The sequence below is a fragment of the Dromaius novaehollandiae genome, chromosome 17, assembly GCF_036370855.1.
Source record: "Dromaius novaehollandiae isolate bDroNov1 chromosome 17, bDroNov1.hap1, whole genome shotgun sequence".
NCBI lineage: Eukaryota > Metazoa > Chordata > Aves > Casuariiformes > Dromaiidae > Dromaius > Dromaius novaehollandiae.
In genome coordinates this window covers 18,049,250-18,074,132 of record NC_088114.1, presented here as the reverse complement: position 1 = coordinate 18,074,132, position 24,883 = coordinate 18,049,250, and the positions used below count along the sequence as shown (strand labels likewise).

Here is a 24,883-nt window from a genome sequence, read left to right as displayed (position 1 = left end):
GGCAGGGAAGTCTTGGCGAATCCCTCATGTCGCGCTGAGGTTTTAGCTTAAGATAAATCCAAGCTGGATGTTGCCAGCACGAGGAGAAAGATAGCAAGGAGCAATGCTGCTATCCAGCAATGCAGGGAGCGACCCAGGAGCCTGCTGGTGGCAGAGCAGGACCGAGCATTGCTGCGAGAGGAGCAGGACAGGCAGCACGTGTACAACAGATTAAGATCAGCCTTGCCTTAGCGCAAGCAGCTTATTCCTCATGCTCTTTGTTCCTGCCTCATTTGTTTTTTGCATAGTTATCAATGTCAGAAATCTGCCTTTTTTCTTTCCCTTTTTTTTTTTTTTTTTTCTTTTTCTGTTGCTTTTTTTAACTGTGGTTTCTGGGCTACTTAGCTCGGTTCATGCATCCTAGGTGCTGAAAATGTTTGACAAAAGCTAATTGGAACGGGAGAGCTGTGTCTCAGCTGCAAGAGACAGCAGCGCTGTTGAGGCCGGAAGTGGTAGCTGAAGGGCTCTTGTGTCCCCCAGGTGCTGGATCATGATGTTCCCACCGAGGAGCCAGTCACCTTTCACTTCCTGGCCAAGTTTTATCCTGAGAATGCGGAGGAGGAGCTGGTCCAGGAGATCACCCAGCACTTGTTCTTCCTGCAGGTAGGAGCCTGGTAAATGCACCCTATTCCTATCTCCAGGGAGCCAGAAGCCAGGACGGGCAGAAGTGCAGGAAGGTTGCAGGTTCTGAGCAGGTCGTTGGACCCCTCATGGTTACATTCGTCCTTGCTCTGAAAGGAGCTGTCTTCAACTGTAACAAAAATGTTTTAAAATAGATCAAAGGTGGTTTGTCTGATGGAGCAATAACAGGTGCCCAGATTTGCAGACTTAGTAAACTGGTGATTAGTAATATCGATGTGTTGTAGCTAAGGAAAATGGCTCTATTGGATGCAAAGGACATGGCCTCAGATCCCTCCTCCCTGCAGTGCAGTGTCATTTGCACGGATGGCGCTTGCCTTTACACCCGAGAGCATTGCTAGGTGAAACGTGAATCCCACCTTAAAGGTGCCAGTGCAATCAGCCTGTTCCCGCTCAGTGAGGTTCACTTCTTCCCAGTAGAGTTTCCAAATATTTGGAGCAGAAGAAAATCCCAGAAGCACGACCAAATCAGAAGCTGATGGCAAAAGCTGAGTAGGAGGGAAAACCTACCGGTGCCAGCTGTCCCACTGTCACACGTGCTCACACATTAAGTGCCTGGCAAGTGTGGGGACTGGCTCTTGAGGCTCGCTGTGAGCACACTACCATCTTCTGTCCTGGGGAATTAGCTCAGCTGAGAAATGAAGCCCTGTTAGCAGAGGCACTCTCTGGTTCAGGCAAATATCAAGCTGCTGAAAAAATTTCCTGTAAAGGGGCGTGTGAACTCACAAAAGACACTGCAGGCAGGAAAGTTACAGGCAGCAGAGACCTAGTCAGGTCCCAGGTTGTGATGGGGATGTCTCAGCCACTTCCAACGAAGCACGTGGCTTTTCATCTGACGCTTCTAAAAATAATGGGTGCCTATATTCTTAGGTTTGTTACACCAAAGTGGAGGCAACCTGGGTTTGAAAGCTCTTGGAAATACAACTTCAGCATGCCTCCCCCTTCCCTCCCCTCTTGAAATGAGAATTAAACTGACCCCACTGCCCCTTAATGCTCCTTGTTGTTCCAAAGCTGGTCTTTGGTCTTCAGGGCTAAAGAGCTTCTAAATGCAAAATACTTCTGTTAAACTTCCCAGCTCTGTTCTGTGCTCCACTGTCTCCTTACAGATATTTCTAAATGTCCAATTTGCCACAGGCTTTGTCCTTCATGAGGAAAAATACTTGTGGCATGTTTAAGAAAAATCAGAGGAAAAGCAGTGAAAACTGCATTTTTGTAAATGCAGACCATGACTTTTCTGCTAGGATTTCTGATAGTATGAGAAGAGGCTGCGTTCCCGTAACACGTGGGAAACAGGAGCACACGTACGCCTGGAAGCTCTCCTATTTATCTTAACGCAGAAGAACATCATCTGTGATTAAGTTTTAACAGACTTTGAGAACACAACACGTGCTATAAATTCAAATCAGCGTTTACTGTATCTCTGCGACAATCCGTTTAAGCCTCCCATGGAAATAGAGTGCTTGTTTTGTTTTGTTCTGTTTTTTTCTTTTAATCTATATTCAGGGAAAATTAAGTGTGTAAAACAAAAAACATCAAACATGACAGGTTTAATTTTTTTTGCTGCGGAGAAACCAGGCAACATAAAGCAGTGGTTCGTGGGAGCTGTGCGTTGGCTCTCCTGGGAGTGCCCCGGGAGGTGACCCATGACTCTGCTTGTGCTCGGGGGAATTGGAGAGTGCCTGCATTGAATGCCAGTGCGCACCGACTCCTAACGAGGCCTGCATGTCCCAGCAAAAAAACCTCTGTGTGCTCAGAGAATGAGCTACCAACTTTTTTTGGAGGGGGGTTAATGCAGCATGTGGATGTCATTCCAACATATAGCTTATGCCTGAAGAGGTTTTATTTCTGTATTTACACATGAGATTTTTTTCCCCCCTTGCCTTTAGTGATGGGATGTAGGTTCTGCCATTTTCCACGTATAAATTTAGCTCTTTTTGCAAACCTGTCTGAAGAAGGCAGCCTGCGAAAGTCTGCATTCTTCCCTTCAGAGATTTCCCAGGCCTGAATTGTAACTGCTGTTAGGAAAACCATTAACCGGCTGGTTGACAGCCGTAGTTAAAACAAACTGCAGCCATCTGCTGCAACAGTCGTGCTTTGCGCGGCCCCACTAAACCCGTTATGTGTCCTTTGCTGCTCTGTGCAGGTAAAGAAGCAGATTTTGGATGAGAAGATCTATTGCCCTCCTGAGGCTTCAGTGCTCCTGGCTTCCTATGCTGTCCAAGCCAAGGTAGGTGCAGAGGAAGCAGAGAGGTTTTCCAGCCACCTGTGGACATCAGGCAGTGGGTAGCTTTGCTCCCGAGAAGGTACTTTGTGGTACATCCACTTCCTGAGCAAGTGGAAGACAGGGAAAACTGTTAAAAATTTGGAAGTGGCAGAACCACACTAGCAAGTTGCCTTTTCTGCACCGGTGATTCCTGGCTGCCTTCTGACTTTGGGCAGATTTCTACAGTCTCTTTACAGGGTTCTTTCACAAGTGCTCAGCTTAGGAGCTGCAGCCTACTGAAGTGCAGGTTAGCCTGGGAGCAGAGGAGGTTCTGTAGCCCATGATTTTTTAGATCTTCTCCCTGCTCTCACCCTTGCAGCCAGAGGCAGATCAGCCATGGGACTAATGCCTCCATTGCTTCCCCAGGATACTCCCTGTCTTTTTGATAACCTCTTTATTTTGTGTGTGGCAGTTTGCTGTGCTAATGTTACTGCAGTCTTGGAGGACTCTTTCGGTCCTCTCCCTGCACCTTAGGTGGTTGAACATGGGTGTTTGGCCTCACCAGACAGGTGAAAAGCTCTGTGGTCATTGAGTCTTCCCCTTCCTTGGATGAACGCTACTGCACCAGACCCAGAGTCAGAGTTTTTGCTGGGGACCTATTTAAAAGAACACTGTTTTTGAATCCAAAGCACGCAGCTTTGGACAGCTTGTAGTAGGTCAGCTCCTGGGATAGCAGGAGCAGCCTGAGGGGTGAGGTAGGGATGTTCCTATAGCAGGTAGGAGAAGAGGTTTAGCTCAGAGCTGTTTATCACCATACCTACATAACTCTCACTGGATTAAGGGCTTTCGTAGCTGAGCACTGAAGATGCAGGAGAGGAAGTTTGGTTCTGTTGCCCGAAGAGGTGAAAACTGAACCTTTTCCGTGAATCCAGTCCTCAGTGTTTCATACTTGCTTTTCCTAGCTTGCCTGATGTTTCTCATAGCACTTCAATCCGTGCCCAATTTTGTCCAAGGGCTGTGTGGCATGTAACAGTATTGCTTGATGATGAATGTTTGAGTTTACTAGAAAGAGATGTTTTCTCCTCATATCAATGAAAACATGTTTTGTGAGAGAGACTCATGAGCCAGGGAAAAATGAGTGGTTTCTAAAAATGTTTCTATTTGCATCAAACATTCATCGCTTGTATTAGAGCGCATGAACAAACAGTCACTTGGCTTTCTCTCCTGTGACCCAATGAGCTGAAGATCTGTAGAGGATGACTTTTTCTGTTGCCAAAATGAATAAACCCTTGGATAAATATTGAGCCCTGTGAACTTGTGGCCATGATGGCTCCTGTTCACTTGATCAGGAATGGGCTGTAGTTTGGTACAAGATAGCTGCACTATCATGTTGCCTTGTCCTGCAGCTTATCTGCTCGCTTTGGGCTCAAGGGCACCCTTGATTCGTTCTATATTCACTTGTTCTGGGAGGGGGCAGCTGGAATCAGAGTGATTTTCCTCATCCGCAAATTTTGATTCTTCAGAGAGGTTATCCGATGGGAAAGGGATGCCCTTCTTTGTCCTAGCTAACACACCTTGGTGTCTGCTTCAGGCACAGCTTTTCCTTGCAGCCCCTCTCAACTAAGCAGGGCCCAGGCTGGGTTTCCCCCTCAGTTTTTCCAGCGTAAGAGGAAGCTAGAGGCAAAATCCTCGATCTGGAGCTGGGAAGAGGTGTTGCAGCAGATCGTCTCCTTCCAGTGACACAGGATAGCAGTGTCCTTTCCCGGGTCCAGGCATCCTTTCTGGACAATAAGGTGGCCACCAAGCACTGCACTTTCATTAATGGCGTGCTAATTTCTGTCATTAGAGGCAAAACAGCCTGACATAGGCTTGCATCCGGTGTTTGCACCTGGAGTAGCCTGAGAGTCCAACCTGAAGTCTGACTGAGAGCAAGGCTGGTTTGTACTGCCGTTCCCCACCTACCTGAAATAACAAAGTAAGCGTGTGGGGGACAAAAATAAAAGCTTGTTTCTTTTCTCTAGCGCTGTGTTCGTCTGGGGAGTTGCTGTATGTTTTCCCTTCTAGCCTTGCACTCAAACCACCTACACCGCTGTTGAGTGTTGGAGGGGTTTCAGGTTTTAAACGGCAAAAAGAGGCGTAGACTGTAGTGAAAAACGCTTCCCTGCAGGAAAACGGTAATGTTCAAGAGGTTTTCCCTTTTCTTACTCCTTAAATGCAAATCATTGCTGTGGGGCAGGCCTTTTCAAATTATGCAGCATTTCAGCACCCAGAAAGGCAGCTTTTGTTTGTTTTTTGTTTTTTTCCAAAACAGCGAATACTTTGCGTTAATAGTTTGGAACTGAATATACCCATATTTATGCAGGGCAACGTAAGCCAGGTGTATGAATGATGTGAAGACAACTTCCACGGGTAAACAGAAATATTAATCACACAGCTCAATTAACAAGAGCTAAATTTCCCTGACAGTTTTGGAATAATGATTTAATTGAAAAGGGCTTTAAAGATATATTTGCCGAATCACTTGAGCCAACATATACTGCAATACTTGGGCTGTTTGTTGATTCCCCCCCAACTTGTGAATAATTAATGTTCTCATCCAGCCTCTCTTGGTACAAACATTCCTTTGGGACGCAGCAGTATTTTCACGACATGAAAATCGCATAATCCATACTTAGCCTTGGATCTTCACAGCAGATCACAACAAAAAATAATCGCATTAATCCTATTTGCTGTTCTTTTTATCATCCCGAAGTGATTTGTTTTCTGCCTGTCCAAGGTTACTTGAGTTTTGTCATCTCTGCCAGTGCTGCTTTTTCACTGCTGCTCCCTTTCGCCATGGGTTCAGGCACTGTGTCCCTGCGGTGAGCACCTGCAGGCCTTGGGGGAGAGACACCTGCCCACAGCCAAGCACCCTCCTGAATGAAATCTGCAGCGTTTTTGTTATATGAATTGAAAGCTGAGTCGGTGCTGATTGCCGCGTGCTTCCTTTGCATCTGCGTTGGCTCCAGATCAATATTTGCGCCTTTAATCCCTGCTTGTCTGGTATGAAACGTCGCTCACTGTGCTGCTTGGAGGACGTATGGATGGGCTGGTAATGCTGAGCACTGGTTTTAGCGAGTGACATCATGGTCCTGGCATGAAAAGGAGATGGACTTGGAAAGTTTCCTGAATTTTTACATGAGCACCGGGGCTGTGTTGATCTCAGTTAAAGACTGTTGCTATTTTGTACTTTCTGAGCTGTGAGGCTCTTCAGAAGAGCAGGGAGGGAAAGGCGGTTTCCCCTGCAAAATGGCTTGAGAAAGCAGTACTGTGTCTTGTATAGCTGGGAAGTGCTGTGTTGGAAGTCTCGTTCGCAAGATTAATGAAAATCGCAGCACTTACTGTACATGCCTCGCGTCCATCATCCTCTTAAACTTGCTAGGTTATTTGCATTGCTGGTTTCCAGTCGGTTCTTGCCCTCCCACCCTGTGCGGGAGGTAAGTTCATTTTCACACGCGCCGCAGGGACCCTCGGCTTTTGAATCTGCTAATAAGCAGTTTTATTTCTCAATCATTTTACACGATGCTCAAAAAGATTTAAATCTAAACAAGCATAAGGAATTACTAGGTGCACCTACCAGGTCAGAAGTACACCCAGTTAATCCCTCAGGGTTGACTTGCAAGGGTGAAGCAATTTCTTTTCTTTTTTCTTTATTTTTTTCCTTCTCTTTCTTTCTCCTGGTTCATATTGTGAACGCGGTGTCAGCACAGTGTCTGTGCTTCTTTTCAGTACGGCGACTACGACCCCAACGTGCACAAGCGAGGCTTCCTGGCACAGGAGGAGCTGCTGCCGAAGAGGGTAAGGGGCTCGGCAGAGCCCGAGGGCGAATTTCCAGGCTTGGTGGCGGTTTGGATGACGAAGCCTGTCATGAAGAGGGGGTCTGTGGTTCTGCCTCCCTTTGCAAGGCAACTGGTCCAATAAGATGCACAGAAGGAGGAGAATTCAACTGCTTCCTGAAATACTTTAAGCAAATACAGCATGGGTTTTCTTTCCAATGGGTTTCCTGGTTCCATCCTGCAAGACCCCAGGATGATGGGAGCGCGGGGGAATGAAAGAGCCGGGCTGAGCACGCCCGATGGAGAGGAGACATCAGCCTGGCAGGCTGACAGGATGCTCGGGAGGGGACATTTGAGGGATTTCTGGCTCATTTGCTGGGTGAGGAGGCTGGCAAGGGCAGCAGTGTGACCAGGTCTCTTTCCCACTGTGTCCCAGGTGATAAACCTCTACCAGATGACTCCGGAGATGTGGGAAGAGCGAATAACGGCCTGGTACGCCGAGCACCGCGGCAGAGCAAGGTGAGCACAAGCCTGCGGCTTTGTGGCAGTCCTCTTGCCCGGAGGGTCTCAGCAGCTTTGGCAGGCGATGGATGAGCTCTGTGAACTGCTTCCCAGGGGCTGCACTGGACAGAAGGGAATGTAAAGACAGAGCTTGGGTTTATCCAGTGAAAATGTGGCTTGTGCTGCCTGAGACGGGAACCTCCTTTGGCAACTTTTTTCCCTTTTCCCAGCCAAGCAGCGTGGCAAATGTATAATGTAAAGCCAGGCCGATCCTGTTTCAATATCATTATTTCAGCTATGAGTGCTGCCCCAGAACTAGTTAAACTGCAAAATTTCGTGAGGATTGGAATATATCAAGCTCACATTTTAGCCTGTAGAATTTAACTTCCTTTCCCATGCAGAAATAAACTGTCCCGTAAAACCCTGTCCCTGCGGGAATACAGGGCACCTGTGGGACATTCTGTGGGTAGGGTTAATCCTGGCAAACCTGAAGCAGACCCAGGAGGGGCAAAGCGCTTACTCTGATTGCTCTGAACATGCCCTGCTGCCCACTGATCACTGATGGGATCCCAGGGGGAATTTAGGACTGTTTTTAAGCAGGGACTCCTATCTAGAATTTTATTTTTTCTGTTTAAGGGATTGGGAGATGAACCAAGCAGGGCCTGAAATGCTGCATTGTGACGGGCAGGCATTAACAGCCGTTAAGATGCCGGCAAGCTGTAAGCTTGGATTTGCTGCCGGTCTTTATTGATCCTGCCAGCCAATACAGGCTTGACCTACACCGTAGAGACAGTCGGAGTTTGAATGCATTGTGTGTGCTTGGGATCAGAAAGAGCAGCTGTCTCACTTTCTCTGATGCTGGCAAACATCTCTACCTCTGCCTTTTTTTTTTTTTCTTCTGTCTGACAGAGATGAAGCTGAAATGGAGTATTTGAAGATAGCTCAGGACCTGGAGATGTATGGAGTGAACTATTTTGCAATTAGGGTGAGTGCAGGTGGCGGGTCATGTTTTTGAGGCGTGCTGAGCTTCTTGTCTTAGTCTTCTGCGTTGCTGTAAGATTGCACAGGAGGAGCTTTGGAGAGCCTGTAGATGCGAGAGGTGGCCACAGTGTGCTGTGAAAGTTGCTACCGCGGTACAATTTGCCTCTAGCTGCCTGGGAGGCAGAAGCACCTTTAACACACAGCACTGTGGGGTCACTGCTCACGGCTGGGGGAAGCTCGCAGTGGCTCAGTTCATGTCAAATCATCCCCGAGTCAAATAAAAGGGTTTTCTGCTCTTTTCTTTTCCTCTGTAGAATAAAAAGGGCACTGAACTGCTGCTTGGAGTTGATGCCTTGGGTCTTCACATTTACGACCCAGACAACAGGCTGACCCCCAAAATCTCCTTCCCCTGGAACGAGATCCGGAATATTTCCTACAGTGATAAAGAGGTATGGCTACATCTGCCTTCTCCCCTAGGACCATGATTGCAATTGAAACGATTCCTCTTAGCTCCTCTTTCTGCTGTGCTTCCTCTCGCCAGCTTAGCTAAGCTCAGCCTCTCCAATAGAAACCTTAATTTTAAGGCTTTCTGAAATTTTCCAGAAGTGGGCATGCAAGAGGTCAACCATGAGCTATTCTGTCTGTTGCTAGAGTATGTATAAACCCTCTCTTTAATTGACTCAAAAGCAAAATTGCTGTTGATGTGGTTAGCCCAAGTGTCAAAGTTCAGAAGGTGAGATCCCTGTTTTAGTGCACAGAGGCTTCTTGTATTGTTAAATGTAGTAAAATGTATTCCTGGTGAGAGGAGCTCTTGCTTCTTGCTGTATCATTACATCATTTTGAGCTTTCGGACTGCCAGGCTGGGCATGACACCTGGAATTTTTTTTTTAGGAGGTTGAGTAATTTAAGCCTGCTATTGGATAGGCTTCTGTTAAACCCAGAATAAAGATACAGATCTCCTTCTGAACTGTTGGCCACCAAACCTAGTTGAGGACAGCAGGAAAAGGGGCTGTGGAAGTGCAGCCGATCCATTGATTTTTTCAGTCTGTGAGAACTGCCCAGAGAAAACTAACTGCCTTCATGGTAAGGAAGAAAATCAGCTTTTTTAATTAAATTGTTTTCCAGTCTAAGCATGGTATTGATCAGGGTGAAAGCTAAAGGTTTCTCACCAGCTGCATTTATTGTAGGTCCTGGGAAGTTTTGTAGGGAGTAAGCCCATGGTGCAGCTCTTCTCGCTCATTTTCCTCCTTATAACTAAAACGCTCTATAACGTAGCAAAACAGCTAACCATTTCCAAAGCCTCCCCCCGACCCTGCCCCAACAGGTCAGTGAAGTGAAAGCTGCCTGATCGCACTTTGCCTCCAAAACCTTAGGATTGAAGCCTCTGCCGCCAGGCCTTGACACAAGGCAGTAAAAGATCTTTCTCTGGGGGAAAGACCTGCCATCTTCCATCAGGTCAATAATCTGTGTGCTAAGGTGACTGCAAGTAGAGCTGACGTGATAGTAAACAAGCTAATAGCCGGGCATGACAGCTACACTGACACAACAGAGGTGTTTAATCTACCGTAACAAGTATCAACTGTTACATGGAGCCAAAACTTCTCTTTAGCGTATTCTCACTGCTGCTAGCAGTGACTCGTGTGGGTTGTGCTGGAGCCAAAGTCCAGGGACGTTCGTGCACGCCTGCCTATGTGAAAGCCTGGAAAGATTGGCTTTTAAACTGACAAAACAAAACACTGTCGGGGTGCGTTCTGCCGAGCCCTTTACAGGCAGCACAACGTATTGACAAATAGGCCAGGTTTAATGGATACAGACTGCCTGCTGCGGCGCTGTCTCTTCAGCTGGTTATTTTTGTAGTTTGTGGGGGAGTGATGGAGTATGTGCCTGCCTTCCAAAAAACGCAGCGTTGCAGAGCACTCAATCTCCCAAATTATCCTCTTGTTAGTCCCGAGTCATCTGTCTCTCCAGGGGCTGTATTGCCAAAACTCTTGAATATGGCGGTGCCACCAAATCCTCTCGAGAGAATCGTTATGGGGAAATACTTTGACGAGGGTGAACCCAGGACATGGCTGAAGCTGCTCAGTTGGCTCATGAAGTGTAAATACAAGTCAGAGCAAGGGCATAACATTTTACATAGAAGAGCAGTCTGGTAACATGTCTGAGTTTCTGGAGAACAAAATACACAGGAAAAATCCTGCCAGGGAGCCCTTGCAAGTGGAGATGTCCATGAGATGGATGACTGCGCCCCTTTTTACATTCCTCATTCAACCTTCCTCCCATCCATTGGGTCACTGAGCTGGTTCCTCCAATGTCCTCCGTGCAGACATCACGTTCTCAGTTCCCTACAGCTCCCAGGAGGGCAGTATCTTGTTTTGGTTTGGGAGGCAGCTGAGCTGCCCCTGCCTGGTGCCAGGTGCTCTGCAGAGGGCCCCAGCCATTGGGCATCGCAGTTTGTAGGTGGCTGCTCTCTCACTGCTTTGCATGGCACTAGCATTTTTTTGGACTAAGGGAAAAATTGTTTCTTGGTTGCTTTCAATACTAGTTCTCTTGCTCAGCTGAAAGCCACAGGAAGAGCTCTCGGCTGTGTTTGTCCAGCATAGCTGACCTCCTCTGAACCAGGGCTTTCGGTAAGACTTCCATAGCTGCGTTTTGATTAAACCCCTGGCTCCCTGATAACTCTTTCTCCTTTTATTTTTCTTTCCTTTTCAGTTTACAATTAAGCCGTTGGACAAAAAGATCGATGTTTTTAAATTCAATTCATCAAAGCTGCGTGTGAATAAGCTGGTAAGTCTGCAGACAGTGTGATTCTTATTGCCTGCAGCGGTGGTTTCTGTAGGTGGTGCAAGGTGATGTTCTTCTGGGGCTTTTCCTTCGAGCTGTCAGAGGGAGCACGTGGGAGTCGCACGCTGTCACCGAGCAGCACCGGGGGTCTTCAGAAGGGAGAAGGGGTATGTTCCTCATGCGTATCAGAGGCAGGGGACCTTTGGCCCTATGGGCCATCCTGTGCTTCGCACGCCACGGGAGTGTGGGGCTTCTTTGCAAAGGCAGAGCCTGCCTGCGGGTCTTGTTCTTCCCGAGCACACCAGGCTCGTGGTGCCATAATGCCTGGGACTCTGGAGGAGATTGGTCATGATCTGTGGGATGGAGGACATGTGAATCAGGCCCTTAGAAAAGAGTTGGAGCTGAGAAACTCATTTTTGTTATGGAAAAGTAATCTCGACTTTTATTGCCCTGCGTACACCCCACTCTTTGCTAACCTCCCTTTAGCATCGTCACTTCTCTTGGCCCTCTGCTCCATGGAGGGAACTACACCAGTGCTCAAAACCCTTCGGCAGAGGTATCTGAAGGCCTCCAAGAAGGGTTTTGATCAACCTTGTGTTCCTGTGTGGTCCTGCCCAAGATCAAAAGTGGTTTTCTTTTTTTTATTTTTTACCACAATGCTTTAAACATCCTGTTTGAAGAAGGTGCAAGTTCATTACAAACCCTAAAAAAAAAAAAAAAAAAAAAAAAAAAAAGGAAAGAAAAGTGGGGGGCGGGGTGAGAAGAACTGGGGAAGTGGCCAAAGCTGTAGAAGTCTGTTTTATTATTGGAACTAATGCCTCCTTGGGGCTGGTATAGTTTTTGCCAAAACTGTGCTGTGCTACCAGCACATGCAGCAGGAAAATGGTCTCTGTAAAGAGCCAGTAGCCAAGGAAATGATGTTTGGCGTGGGGATTAAGCTGTGCCGCAGCTCTGGGCTCCTTATGTAGGTGCCAAAGCTGGTGGAGTTTGAGATCAGTGGCTGAACGTACCTACGAGCACTGAGCCAGAGCAGTCCTAGGTCTTTGTGTCGGGAGCATGAGCCACCTCGCTGTCACCGTGTCACAGCAGTTTCTCTCTGCTCTCTGCCCTTTCCCGGAGCAGATTCTCCAGCTGTGTATTGGGAATCACGATCTCTTCATGAGGAGGAGAAAGGCAGACTCGCTGGAGGTGCAGCAGATGAAGGCGCAAGCCAGGGAGGAGAAAGCCAGGAAGCAGGTGAGAGACATCTTGTATAACCTGTCTGTGAGCCAAAATGAGAAATGCAAATGTGCTCAGGAAGTAACGGCCTCCAGAGTGACATCCACTGCATAGAGCAGCTTTGAGGGAAGGTCTGACTGAACATCTCATTTTTAGTGGCCTGCTCCCTTCTTGCCAGTTGTTCTTGACTTGGCTCCGTAGGTTGATGGCAGCCTGGCTGCCAGGGTCCGGCCCCCATGCTCAGAGCAAAGTTGGGAGGCAAAGGCTACGCTTTGTCCCGAAAGCATGTGCTCATCCTTCCTGTCCTGGTTTTACTCCTGGGCTCCATAGCTGGAAAGTCATCGAGGCATGGAGTAGCTGGTCGTAATTAAAGCGGGGCAGTGAGGGGGAAGATGTGTTTCACCATAGTTCTTTGCCTCGTTTTCTAATCGCATGATGACAAAACGCAAGCCGGTGTTTCGGGGAGTGCAGCCTGCACGCTCATCGGTGCTGGTCTCCTTCAGCTGCTGTGGGTCAGCCCAGACAGCTCTTTGGCAGTAGCAGCATGTAGCTGATGAGCGCTTATCAACAAATTGTATTGCAGGAATCCTTGTTTCCTGCTCCTAGACCTTTTCTGCTCGCTGAAGCTCATGCAGCTAATCTGAGCACTGCTGTGTAGAATATAAATGTCCCTTGCGCAGTAAAGCCACTAGATAGCAGCAGCAGAAGCCAAAGTGGAGAGTTGCACCAGGAGGTTCTTGCACTCAAGGGGCTGTTAAATTAACCTGCTTCCCTTGGATTTGGGCATGTCCGCAGAGGTGCCTGCATGGTGCTGGAGTGGGATTGAGGCACTCGGCTGGGCCGGAGATGTGACGTGGCTTGTCTGAAGCAGTTCTCCTTCCTCTAGCTTCTGGGGTGGTCAGGGAGGATAGCACACGGATTCCCGTGAGGGAAACCTCCCTGGCTTCGCTGGGGAAGCACCGTTTGCCACCAGCAGGGATTCCTCTGGGCAGCGAGAACTCGTCCTTTGTGGAACAAGAGGTCCTCCTTGGAAGGAGCAATGGGATGCCCAAGTGCTGGTGGCATCAAGGTCAGGTGTTACAGTCTTGTGGGTTTCTTTGATGCAGCTGAATGACGCAAGCACAAACTGAAATCCTGCCCATAGCTGGCTCTTGAGGCTGCTGGGAGAGGTGAGGAAAGTGACTGTGGGCAGTGAGACTGAGTAGGAGTTTATCATGTCCCATGAGCTCTCAAATTCAAGCGCTTGTGCTGAACAAGAGGTGTCAGGCTCCTTGTTAGGCAGCCCCTTCCTGAGGTGGCCACCATGCTCTCTAGTGTGCCCTCTCCATCCTCCCCAGGAACTGCAGTGGTTAAAAGATTTTCAAACAGCCCTCATATCAGGATCCCACACGATTTCTGTTTGTGGCCATCCCGTGAAGGATGTGGATCATGATGATAATGGATGAAGAGAACCTTTCACAGAAGGACATGGAGCTGCTAGAGCAGTGGTTGCTTCCAGAATGCAGTTGGTGTCCAAGGAGCAGAGCAATGTGTCTTGCCATATTTATTTGTCAGCCTCTTTGGGGAAGAGATGGCAGGTTTCTGGCGCACTCTGTCTCGGGGAGAGCTTCAGCTGGCCCTTAAGGTGTTTGTTCAACTTGTTTAAGTAGCTCCAGATATAGCTGGAGCACCTGGGACCTGACGTGCTTGAGTTTGCCTGGTGAATCAGTGCAGGAGGATGCTATCTGGGGACTCGATGCCCAGCCAGCAAGTCGCCTGCAGGTAACTCGTCTGGCGGCACCGCAGATTAACAGCAAATCAGGGATATGTTGGGAATGCCGCTCTGCAAGGCAGCAGGATGCTTGCTATCGTGTGATGAGTGTGATCAAGCCTCCTCCGTTTACTGAAGTCTCCGTGCTGTCGAGTGGAGATCGATGCAGAGGATGTGATGCAGTCCTGCGCTCTGACCCCCAAGTAGCGACCCTTTCTTGTCCTGCAAAAAGCTTTCCTGACATGCGTCATTTCTCACTTTCCCTGACCCCATTTTCCCAGATGGAACGGCAGCGCCTGGCCCGAGAGAAGCAAATGAGGGAAGAAGCTGAGCGGACGAGGGATGAGCTGGAGAGAAGACTGATGCAGTTAAAGGAGGAGGCAACAATGGCCAACGAGGCTCTGGTAGGTCTCCGGGAGGTGATTTGCGGCAGCTGTTGCTGGCTTTTTCCATGGCGGAGGCGTACTGTGAATGTCCTCGGTCTATGCTCCTGTCACTGCCAGTGGACAGTGAGCAGGAAGCTGGGCAGAGCTGGCTTTGTCCAACTGGCCTGTTGTGGCAGGAGAACAATTTGGGGCAGAGCCTGGGCACAGACTCCACAAAAAGCTGCAGCTTTCCTGAAAGCAGAAGGGAACTCCCCAGGCCATGGAGGCCGTGCAGAGCAAGCAGCTCGAGGCCCTGTGCTGGAGGCTGTGAGCATGTTCGGGGCACCATTCAGAGCACACTTGATGGTTTAATGTGCGTTAATTCACAGATGAGGTCTGAAGAGACAGCAGACTTGCTGGCTGAGAAGGCCCAGATCACAGAGGAGGAGGCCAAGCTCCTGGCTCAGAAAGCAGCCGAGGCCGAGCAGGAGATGCAGCGAATCAAAGCCACAGCCATCCGGACGGAGGAGGAGAAACGGCTGATGGAGCAGAAGGTGCTGGAGGCAGAGATGTTGGCACTGAAAATGGCCGAGGAGTCTGAGCGGAGGTCAGCGGGTAAACCTTGCAGCTGCCTCCGTGCTTTGCTTTCCAACCCTCTCCTGGCAAATGAGGGAAAGAGCGGCTCATGCCTCAAGTTAGTCCGTGCGGCAGTTTGCAGCGAGCCCGTGGCTTCCTGTGTCCATGCAATGGCAAGTGGCCCCAAGGCTCGGCCGGTTCCTTTCCGTTTTGCCATTTGCGCCTCTCGCACCCCGGCAGTGGCAGCTGAAGCCAGCTCTGCTTTTGGATGGTTTCTGCAAACACCCACTGCATTCAGCAGAGTGTTTGACAACATTAATAACGCTTGGTTTGTTTGTTTTTTTTCCCCTGGATGTTAGATCTACATTCATTATTCTCCCTTCGTCCACGTGTTTCCCTCTCAGCTTTTTGGTTCTCCTACGCACCCACAAGGCCTCTGTTTCAGACCAGCCTTGAGGGTTCCCTCACTTACACAGTCCTGTGTGTTAAAACTGGTGTTTCCCTCTTGCTGCCAGAACCAGGTCCCACGGTGTGTTTGACAGTGAGCAAATTAAAGATCACATTCGTTTCCTTCCAACAGATTAATCCTTTCTGTGCAAACATGCTCGGTTTCAGCCCCATGTGAACGCTGTCCTTGTCCGTCTCTTCTCTACTGTGATCACTGACTTGCGAAATCTCCCCTCAGATTTCAACCCAGCACAGAAGTTTCCTCTGTCCTTTGGCTTTCCATTGCAGGGGATTCTTGGGAGCCCTTAAGGTTCAAGGGGAAATAGTAGTGTTAGAGTTGCCCTCCTACGTATCGGACTTTCGTGCTATTGACTTAAAATATTCCATGTGTCGGCAGCTCCAGCGTTTCCCTTGCTCAAACGATCTCTTAGTTGAGATCTGTCCTTGCAACAAGACCTAAACCTATCCTATGTCTAGACTGTAATCCTGCTTCTCCATCTTCTCGTTCCTCCATTTTGATCTGATATTCACCATCCTTGCTGTTTTGCTTCGCAGGGCGAAGGAGGCTGATCAGCTAAAGCAAGACCTTCAGGAAGCTCGAGAGTCTGAGCGGAGGGCAAAGCAGAAGCTTCTGGAGATCACCAGCAAGTCCTCGTACACAGTAAGAGCGATCTGCGTCGTCATCCGTTTCCCGCCAATAAATGTGACCTCTTCTGTAGCCCGGAGGAGTCTCGTGTCTTTGTGGCTCCCTTCCATCAGCGTAGGGGGTATGAGCTGTCTTATTGCATTGCTTAGCAGGTGTTCAAAACTATTTTGCAGTGTTCACCCTCCTCATCCAGGCACCCTGCCCGGCACACCACTTTGCTCTTTCTTTCTTCCCATCTACCCTGCCTCATCCTACAAGAGCAAGGGAGCTGCCGGTGGAATTAAAAGGCAGCAAATTTTAAACCAAATTTAACAAATACGCCAAAGCCATGCTTTTTTAGCCAATGGAGCTTCCCAGCTCAATGATAGCCTTTAAAATAGGGTTAAATACTGATGAAATGTATGTCCTTGTTCCTGGTAGATAGGATGAACATTGTTCAGAACCTGTAAATTCATTCTTCAGGCCTCAGCCAGGCACTGTGCATCTACGCACTGGAAAAAAACTTCCTTGCAGGTAGATAATTCTGTGATTGCCCATGAGGAGGGTTTCACACCTTTCTCTGAAGCATCTGGCCCTGCTTGCTGCCAGGGACCAAATGCCAGACTAAATGACCGTTGCTCTGAGTCTGTTTGGCAGCTCCTTTTCTCAACATTTTTAATGGTACCATGGGGCCTGCGGAAGCCCCCCAGTGCTCCCCTCCCGGCAGCTCCCGCCTGCTGTGCCTGGCAGCTCTGTTGTCTCTCTGTCCCGCGGGGTGATGGGGGAAGAGCTCAACGTCTTTGGCAATAAACTCGACAGATGTACGTGGGAGTTATCGAGCCATCCAGCACTGAAGTTTTAATTTGTACCTGCAGGCTCCTTCCCTCTCTCCTCCCAAAAGCTGTAGGGAGCAGCTTGAAGAGGGTTTGAGATGAAGTTACTGTTCATCCCGATTCTCTGAAGCTCCCTGCAAAAATATTCAGAAGCTTTTAAGACATGGTAGTGTTTGAAAAAAGTTCTAGCGTAGGGGCTCTCAGTCAGGTCTAGCTGCCTTGGTGCTTCATAAACCTTGTCTTTTGAGTGCCCTTGTTTTACTGCCAGTCACTGGGTTTCTGGGATCTACCAGTCCTTTAATTCTTTAAGCTTGCACATGGGTGGAGCAGCCTTATTAGAAACCTTCCAGGTCCAGGCTCCCTCCTGCTGCTGTGTCCGCCTGCAGTCAAAGCAGCAGAGCCGCGATTGCTGAGCTCTGCTGTGTAAATCCCTGGGGCTGCCCATGGTCGTCAGTGTATTCCTGCCTGTGGCGTTACAGGCTAATTATGGGGAATGTTTTTAGGATTGCCTAAAATCCTAAAAAAAAATCCACCCCATCAGCTGCATCTCTCTTGGAGGGGATCTGTGCTGCTTGCAGACATGTGCTTGCATCCTCTCCCTTCCTGCGAGAGTCTTGGCCTCCTGGACACATCTGCCAGGGCCGGACGGGGAAGGAAAATGCTTTTTCTTTTTTTTTTTTTCCCCCCTCCCCAGTTACGTGGTAGAGTCCTCTCCTGCACCTCTCATAGCCCAGGGAGGAGCACCATATCCCACGGCCTCAGTCCCGGTTATTTTCCAAGCTCAGCAGGCTGTGGATGTGGTCGTTGCGTCAATTCTCTCCTGCTGCATGCGTTCAGGGGCAGGCGAGCGATGTGCTCTGAAATGTGTTCTGGCACAGCACAGAGCAAGCCAGTGCTGGGTGAGCTTGTATCCACCGGCGGTGCGGAGGGACCTGACGGGGCACGCGCAGGCAGAGGAAGGGAATGAGCCTGGAGCGGCCCGAGGGATGGAGGCGCTTGGAAAGCTGCTGCTGGGAGGCTGGTGTCCCTCCGGCAAACGGCAGCTCTGCCAAGCTGCGCCGTACCCCAGTTCCTCCCCTCCTTAATGAGGGTTTAACTTAGAGCTTGCTCTTTCCTGTTATCCCGGTGCTGCAGTTGCACAGTCCCCCGGCACTGAGAGGTAGCCAGAGCATCCCTCCCAGAGAGTGCGAGCAAGAGGAAGGGAGGAGTGGGGGATGAGCTGCAGAAAAGGCAAGAAACAGTTTAAAAATAATATTTTTTTTGCTGACTTTCCTGTCCCTTAAACCGGCTCTTTAAAGCTTGTTTAGCCCAAGCTGTTTCAGCAGCTGATGCAGGAGGAGGAAAGGGAATGTGAATCCGTGTCTCTCAGTGACTGCAATCCCGTCTGCCCTTCTTGTCCCAGTGATTCACCCTGACGTCGTCACTGCCGTAGTCACCACCTGATACATCTCATTTCAGTGTCCTCCTCATGGTCTTCATTGCCCATCAGGTCCTGCTCGCGGCAAGTCTGAAGGCCGTCACCTTGTCTTCAGCTCACCTGAAATAATAAGCAGTTATCAGGCTTGCCCAAATTCCCCACGCAGCAAAGGAGTGGCGCTGGCAATCGCAGATGGCTCTTCCTGCGGGGAAGCCTCGTGCCGGGCCTTGCTTGGTGCTTCCTCCATGTCTTCTGGCTTGTTGGCTCTGTGCTCGGGAGGGGCGGCCGCTGCCAGCACAGCGCTCGCCTCTGCGCCCTGCCGGGAATCGCTTTTGCGCAGCGCTGGAGGGGTGCAGTTTGTGCCAGCTGAGGAAACGCAGAAGAGAAAAAAATCCATGTCCCCTTAGCGAGCTGCGCCTTGAAGAAGATTGTTGGTGTTATGTGCAAGATTTGCAGGATTATTGCAAATGGCAGGGAAACGCTTTGTTCCAGAGTGCCTTTGAGAGCTCTTTCCGAGCTCTGACTGCTTCACCAATTTTTCCCCTATTTCTTGCCGCTTCGTGAAAGCGGCGCTGAGAAAAGGGGAGTGAGTGGTTGTAGTAAACCTGACAAATTGCAGTGAGGACTTAATGATTGCAGCACCTGCAATTCCTACTCCAATGACGATGCTGTTGGGTTTTTTTTATTTTTAACACAAAACCGTAGACTCGTGCTGAAAAATGGTTAAAGGGTGTTTTAAGGCCAGCAGGGTGATTGTGGTTATTTAGCTCAATGCGATGCAGTTAAAGCGCTTGGGCGGTTCTGTCCCCTCTCCTTGGACACCGGGATTTCAGTCCTCAGCTGCCCCTTCCCCAACACGCTGCAGAATTAATGCAGCTGCAGTCTTTGCTGGCAGCAATTGAAAATGGGGTAAGAAACAGTGTTTTCCTTGTAGTTTAAGTCTACATTAGCTGTAACATGCAGTGTCTCAGCTTTGGCTCTGCTGGGAAAGGAGGTGTCATCCTGCTTGAGCGTACTCAGGTGGGGCTGAGCCTGGGCTGCTTGCAGATTCGAGGCGGGTGGCAAGGGACGTTATTGCACAGAGCAAATCTGGCAGATCTGGGTGCCCTTTTGAGAGCTGGACGGTATTTTTCATAACCAAATAAGGATTCGGTGTGCCAGCAGCCATTCTGACTCGGACCCGTGGATGTCTGAAGCCACTGGGCTGCCTTTGGCATGCGCCACAGCTCGCGACCTCCTCTAACGTACTGCAAGAGCAGAAGTGATAATTTAAGTCCGGAAGCTCTTCCTCTGCTGGTAATGAGCCCATTTATTAGAGCAGCGACAGAATTTATGACTGAAAGCCAGGTCTTTTTTTTTATTATTATTATTTAGGCAAAGAGAAAAGCCAAGGGCCTGGCAGCGGGTGAGATACCACAGCTCTTTGCAGGAGGACGAATGTCCACAGCCTGCATTCAGCTGAGATTTAAGTGATTCCCTGTGTTATCTCTGCATTTGCAGTCAAATCTAGCAGTGGAACTGCAAATCACTGCTAAGCAAGAAGTGTATCGCACATCTCCGTGTGCCTTACCAAAAGTGCAGTCAAAGTTAAGCCCTTGGGATTGCATTGTCCTTTGATCGCACTTTCGGGAGCACCAGAGTGCAGGACATGAGTGTCACACATTGACCCCCTTCATAGCTCGCTCTTTTTTAATGTAATTTATTCTTAAAGAGCTGCCAAATGCCTTCCAAAAGGCAGTTTCTGGCCAGCACTGCTTTAAGTGACATGGGTGGTGATAACACCTGAACTTGACAAAATTTTGGTGGTAGATTTTGAAGGCAGATAGTTTAATTGCCACTTTACCACCGCTAAGAGCAGGTGCCTGGAGGGGCGATAGCTGGAGGCTGAGGAGCAAATTGGGAAGGGAGAGGGGGGTCTGCAGGCCCTGTCCAGTGCTGGAGACGTGAGACTTGTTTGCTTCTCTGCTCCTACAGTCCGTGAAGTACTTGCCAGCTTTTGCATTAAAAGATCACGAGCTGAAAAATAGCCGCTTAATCTGTCCTGCGGGAAGTTTGAGCCTGCGTACCTGCTTCAAGAAGAAGAAATTGTGGGCCCTGCTGCCTCAGGAAAATACATGATCCGTCCCTTCCCCGGTGCAAATAGTGAGATCCTTCCAGTTCAGCACAACATAAATACACTCAGCTCCAAAAAAAGTATGTTATTACCTGCGTGAGCAACAGGTTGTGCTTGTTAAAGTACAAGGAAGCAGCTCCTTGTGCTGTGGGCTTCAGCATTGCTCCAATTTCACCCTTCCATTAGAGAACGTGTATGGACAGAAACACTTGCATGGCCAAAAGTGATTAATTTGCCCTCTCTCTTTAGCAGTCTGTGAACTCCAGTACGACAGCGCTGCCCACTGACCTGCCGAGCTTCAACCTCATCAGTGAGAGCCTCTCCTTTGACTTCAAGGATACAGACATGAAGAGGCTTTCGATGGAAATCGAGAAGGAGAAGTACGTGGCGGGCTTTCCATCCATTGGGCCTTGGTACCGACCTGGCTCGTTTGCAGTAAACGGTACCGTAGTGGGGCTGAACACAACTTTTACATAAGCATTGGTTTGAGGCAAAAGGGGGAGAAATCTGTTAACAGCAGCTCAATGGCTGGTGCGTTGGGCTGTCTGAGGCTGGCGTCTGTGCGTTTGCGGTATGTCCAGGCCACGTAAAAACAGCTGGATAGCGAAAGTCCTATGTTAGAGCTTAACCCCTTTTTCTTTGAGCCTGGGGCATGTTTATGTATAAAAAAGCGTGTGCAGGCAAGCTTGGAGGTGATTGTGGGCTTTGATCTGCATTTTCCTGCGGGTGTGAGCGCAGCCTCTGAAACTCTAAATTTAGCAGAAATCAAAGCAGACTGAATTTTAAGCTCTTTAGCAATAATATGCTCCCTCCCTTGGGTAGGAGAACAAAGCTAGAAGGGATTTGCCATAACGCTGCGGTCAAAACTCCCTGGGGCTTGAAGGAAACTCCCCCGGATCCCATGGGACAGGTTTTTGTGCCTCTGGTTGTGACCCTCTCCTGCGTCTGAAATAACAGAGCGCTGGTTTAGGGACGAATGTTAAAAGCTCTTCCTAAAGCTGAAAAGAATAAGACTGAAGCTGCAAATAGCAGGAAGATCCCTGTTTGTTTTCTATACCTAGGCTGCTAACTAGGGCATCCCACTTTCCTAAGCAGGAAGATCTCGGCTCAGCCGCGTGGTAAAAGCAATAGCGTGTTTTCGCTGACTTCTCCGGGAGTGCTCTTCGTTCCTCAGGTGCTGATATAAACTTCGCTACAAATTTCCACCCTCTGAAAGGGTCCTTGTTAGTGTGCTGGCACTTTCACTTAAATCTTCATATTTAATTGCCAATACTGACTAGCACAGCGGGATTTTTTTTTTTTCCCTCTGGTAGGTGCCTCATCGCAGAAAGCAGTTAAGGCCAGGAGTCCTGAGAGCAGCTGATTTTTTTGGAGCCCTCTGTCTCTGAGATGCAGCATATCTTAAGGATGCCTGATATTTTGGAGGCAGCGCTCGCTCCCACGCCTTTCATAATCTAAATCCCTCTAAAACATGCAAAGTCCATGCGTTGGGTTTGTTGTGTGCCCTCGGAAAGTGGCCTGAAAGAATTCATGCTCTTTTTTTTTGGGAGCAGGGTTTGAGAGAGCTCGAGCAGCAGAGTAGAGGAACTGTACTTAAATCAGGGTCTTACAGACAGAAGCTGCATAGTATTAGCCTAAGTCATGGCGCAGGTTCAGCTGAAGATGGGGGGAGACTTATAAATATTATCTGGCAGTCCTTGGCTGGCTATATTTTTATAGTAATGTGACTTGCAGTTTGGTTCTAGGGTCAGCTGTCTAGGTCCTCTTTTCAGTAATGAACAAATCACTGCTCAGGGTAGCTTAAGTGTATGCTATAAACCAGTGATGAAGATTTGGGGGGGTAGGGTTTGAGGTGTTCTGTTACGATTCCGTTATTGGCAGCTGTGGTATTATATAGCTGCGTGCAGACAGTTGGTGCTAACCTCGGGTCTGTTTTGTGTGTGCGCTAGGGTCGAGTACATGGAGAAAAGCAAACATCTGCAAGAGCAACTGAATGAGCTGAAGACAGAGATCGAAGCACTGAAGCTGAAGGAGAGAGAGACGGCGCTGGATATATTGCACAACGAGAACACCAGCCGAGGCAACAGCAAGCACAACACTATTAAAAAGGTATCCGAGGGCTCCAGTTTATATCTTGCCTGATGAAACCCTTTAAAAGCCACTACAGAATTGCACTTCCCTTCGGTTTAGCTTTTGCACAGTGTTACAATAAAATCGTTTGATCTGGGCTTTCTTCACGGGCTGTTTAGCTCCAAACCGGGGCGCAGAGAATTTCAGCTGCTGCTGGGTTCCATTTTGTTTGCCGCAGGCCAGTTTGGCTCATCAGTGCTGAGTGAAGGGATATAAAGGCCCGGAGGTTCGAATCTTAACAAAAGCTGGGCAGAGATACCGTGAGAAGGTTTGCTACTCTAGTGACCCCAGGAGCAGGAAAAGCCCTAACTCCTTGTTCCAACCATACCGTAAATACATTATGAGGGAACAGACTCGAGCTTGGCTGGTGCCTAACGAGGGGGAGAGCATTCCTGATTTATAGGCAGAAAAAACCTCCTCTTCTCTTTCAGTCTGCTCTTAAGTAACCTGTCGTGAAGCTGCAATTCGTAATGGCAAGATCTTTCCCTAGTGCAGCTGTGTGACTTGTCCCTTCCTTATGCTGTGGCCCCTGCAGCCACTTGCTTCTCTAAATATTCTTGCAATTAATACTGGGCCAAAAAGTTAGGGTGACAGGTTCTGCTAGTATGGGCATCGCGCACGCACGAGGTCTCAAGAAAATTCATTCTTTAGTTTTGCATCCAGTCCTTTTTCTTTTGCCTGGCAGCTCTGCTGTTCTCCCAGCGGAGCTCGTTGTACTAAGGGGCCAGTGATAAGTCTCTAACCTGCATGGTGGGATGTAATGGTCAGCTTCCGTCACCTAAAAAGGCTTTTGCCCAGGCTTCTTCCCAGTGACTGTTCTCGTGAAAGACACGGAAACCTGCAGCTGGGTGGCACACTTGGCAGGGTGACGATAACAGGTTTTGAAAAACAAATCCTCGTCTTTCCACTAGTCCCAGCAGAGAGGTACATCTGACGGGGTTTGAAAATACCCATTTGTGCTGACTTTCCGGTTAGGAGTTTGATTGTTGAACTGGGGCAGGGAAATGCAGTGAGCAGATCTTCCAGGTCTGCCTGCGCTAGCCCGGAGCTGTTCGAGTCCCTGTGCCTCCCGCGGGAGGGCTATAAAAATCTTCACAGCCCCTTTTGTCATCTTAAAATCAGAGAACCTTTCTGCTCCCATTAGATTTTTGTCACCATGCACGGCGTCCGCGGTTGAAACGGAAAATGCTAAACTTTTGCTTTTGCCGGGAGCTTTTGAGAGGAGTTTGTAGAGGGTTGACGGTCCCGTTTGTCTCACTCGATGTGGCGAGGCGGTCAGGCAGGCATCTGTCAAGGCACCATCTGCGTAATTGAGACCACGCAGCCGGTCTTTGCTCCACTGGAGCTGGTGCCTTGTCCTGTCCCCACGCTCTTGCAGGGGGCCGAGGCTCGCGCATCTCCACTGCAGGAGCAAAGGCTTTTACCTAATAGCAGAGCACAGGAGAATACAGTTGCGGACTGCTTTCGTTCCTGCTGTCGGGATGGCTTTGGTCTGTCCGGTTGTGCTGGAAAGGGCAATTCGAGGGGCCTCAAATGGAGAAGCTGATGGGGGTTTAGCAGTGCTTAACTAACGCCAGCCCTCTGCCCCACTGGAAAAACTGCTGAGTGTTTCAGCGCTCTGGCCGAGCCCTGCAGATTGCACAAATGACCTGCCATTACTTGTATCACAGAGGACTTTGTTTTGTTCGTTTTATTTTGCCGGTTTAGCCTCAAGCCCAGGGCAGAAGACCTATCTGCATTTGAGACTGCCGAGCAGGTTACGCCAAGGTACCCTGCGTGCGGTGGTGGGATCGCTGGCTGCGGCGCTAACCCATGCATGCGCTTGCCTGTGACCTGCCCTGCACTTGCCAGCCCCATGCTGCTCTTTGCGTGCCGCGGCCCGGCGTTTCGCCCGAGCTGGCTTCCCGGCGCTCAGCACCCTGCTTGGCTCTCACTCTGTCACTGACATTCACTGCTTCTTCGCTTTTGCACCTGATCATCTACGTTGGGGAGTGTCTTCCTCATCGGGAGCTGAGCTGGCAGGTGTGGATGCTTAAATAATTAAACACGCCTGGTTTTGCTCCGCTGCCGGTGGCTGGGACGCTAGCAGAGGTACCAGGTGGCCTTTGGAGACTTCTTTAACGAAGTGAAGCAGGGCCTTCCCCCTTGTTGGCTGCAGAAGGAAAGTCAGGATTTCAAAAAGCAAAACCAATGGCATCAAGCCTCCCTCTCTTGTGCTGCTGCTGAAACTGCCGTAAGAAGTTAGAAACTGGCACCTCTCTCTCAGAGCAGGGCAGCATGCGGGTGCAAAACCAGCCTTTGCTTGTTGGCGAAGTAGCAGACCTATGTAGAGGAGACGGCCGAGGACAGCCAGCATCCGCAGGGGTTTCTAGAGCAGGACTGCAGCCGGGGGGCTCTGGGGAGCCGCGGCTGGGTGTTTGCCACTGCTGTGGGCGCCTGTCCCAGCTCAG

At 49.3% G+C, this 24,883-nt stretch overlaps 1 protein-coding gene across 10 annotated transcripts in view; it reads left to right on the top strand.

The window, feature by feature from the left end:
• NF2 (NF2, moesin-ezrin-radixin like (MERLIN) tumor suppressor) overlaps positions 1-24,883 on the top strand; it is a 39,074-nt gene that overhangs the window by 9,655 nt on the left and 4,536 nt on the right. For 2 of the 10 annotated variants that reach the window (XM_064522426.1, XM_026108129.2), the window contains exons 3-15: positions 520-642; positions 2,822-2,905; positions 6,650-6,718; positions 7,133-7,215; positions 8,107-8,182; positions 8,493-8,627; positions 10,888-10,962; positions 12,082-12,195; positions 14,209-14,331; positions 14,682-14,899; positions 15,871-15,976; positions 20,553-20,683; positions 22,253-22,412. In XM_064522426.1, coding sequence (XP_064378496.1) covers positions 520-642; positions 2,822-2,905; positions 6,650-6,718; positions 7,133-7,215; positions 8,107-8,182; positions 8,493-8,627; positions 10,888-10,962; positions 12,082-12,195; positions 14,209-14,331; positions 14,682-14,899; positions 15,871-15,976; positions 20,553-20,683; positions 22,253-22,412 — 1,497 coding nt within the window. Of the gene's footprint in view, positions 1-519; positions 643-2,821; positions 2,906-6,649; positions 6,719-7,132; positions 7,216-8,106; positions 8,183-8,492; positions 8,628-10,887; positions 10,963-12,081; positions 12,196-14,208; positions 14,332-14,681; positions 14,900-15,870; positions 15,977-20,552; positions 20,746-22,252; positions 22,413-24,140; positions 24,201-24,883 lie in introns of those variants that run through there. The other 8 variants (XR_010392106.1, XM_064522429.1, XM_064522428.1 and 5 more) reach the window with 8 other exon arrangements.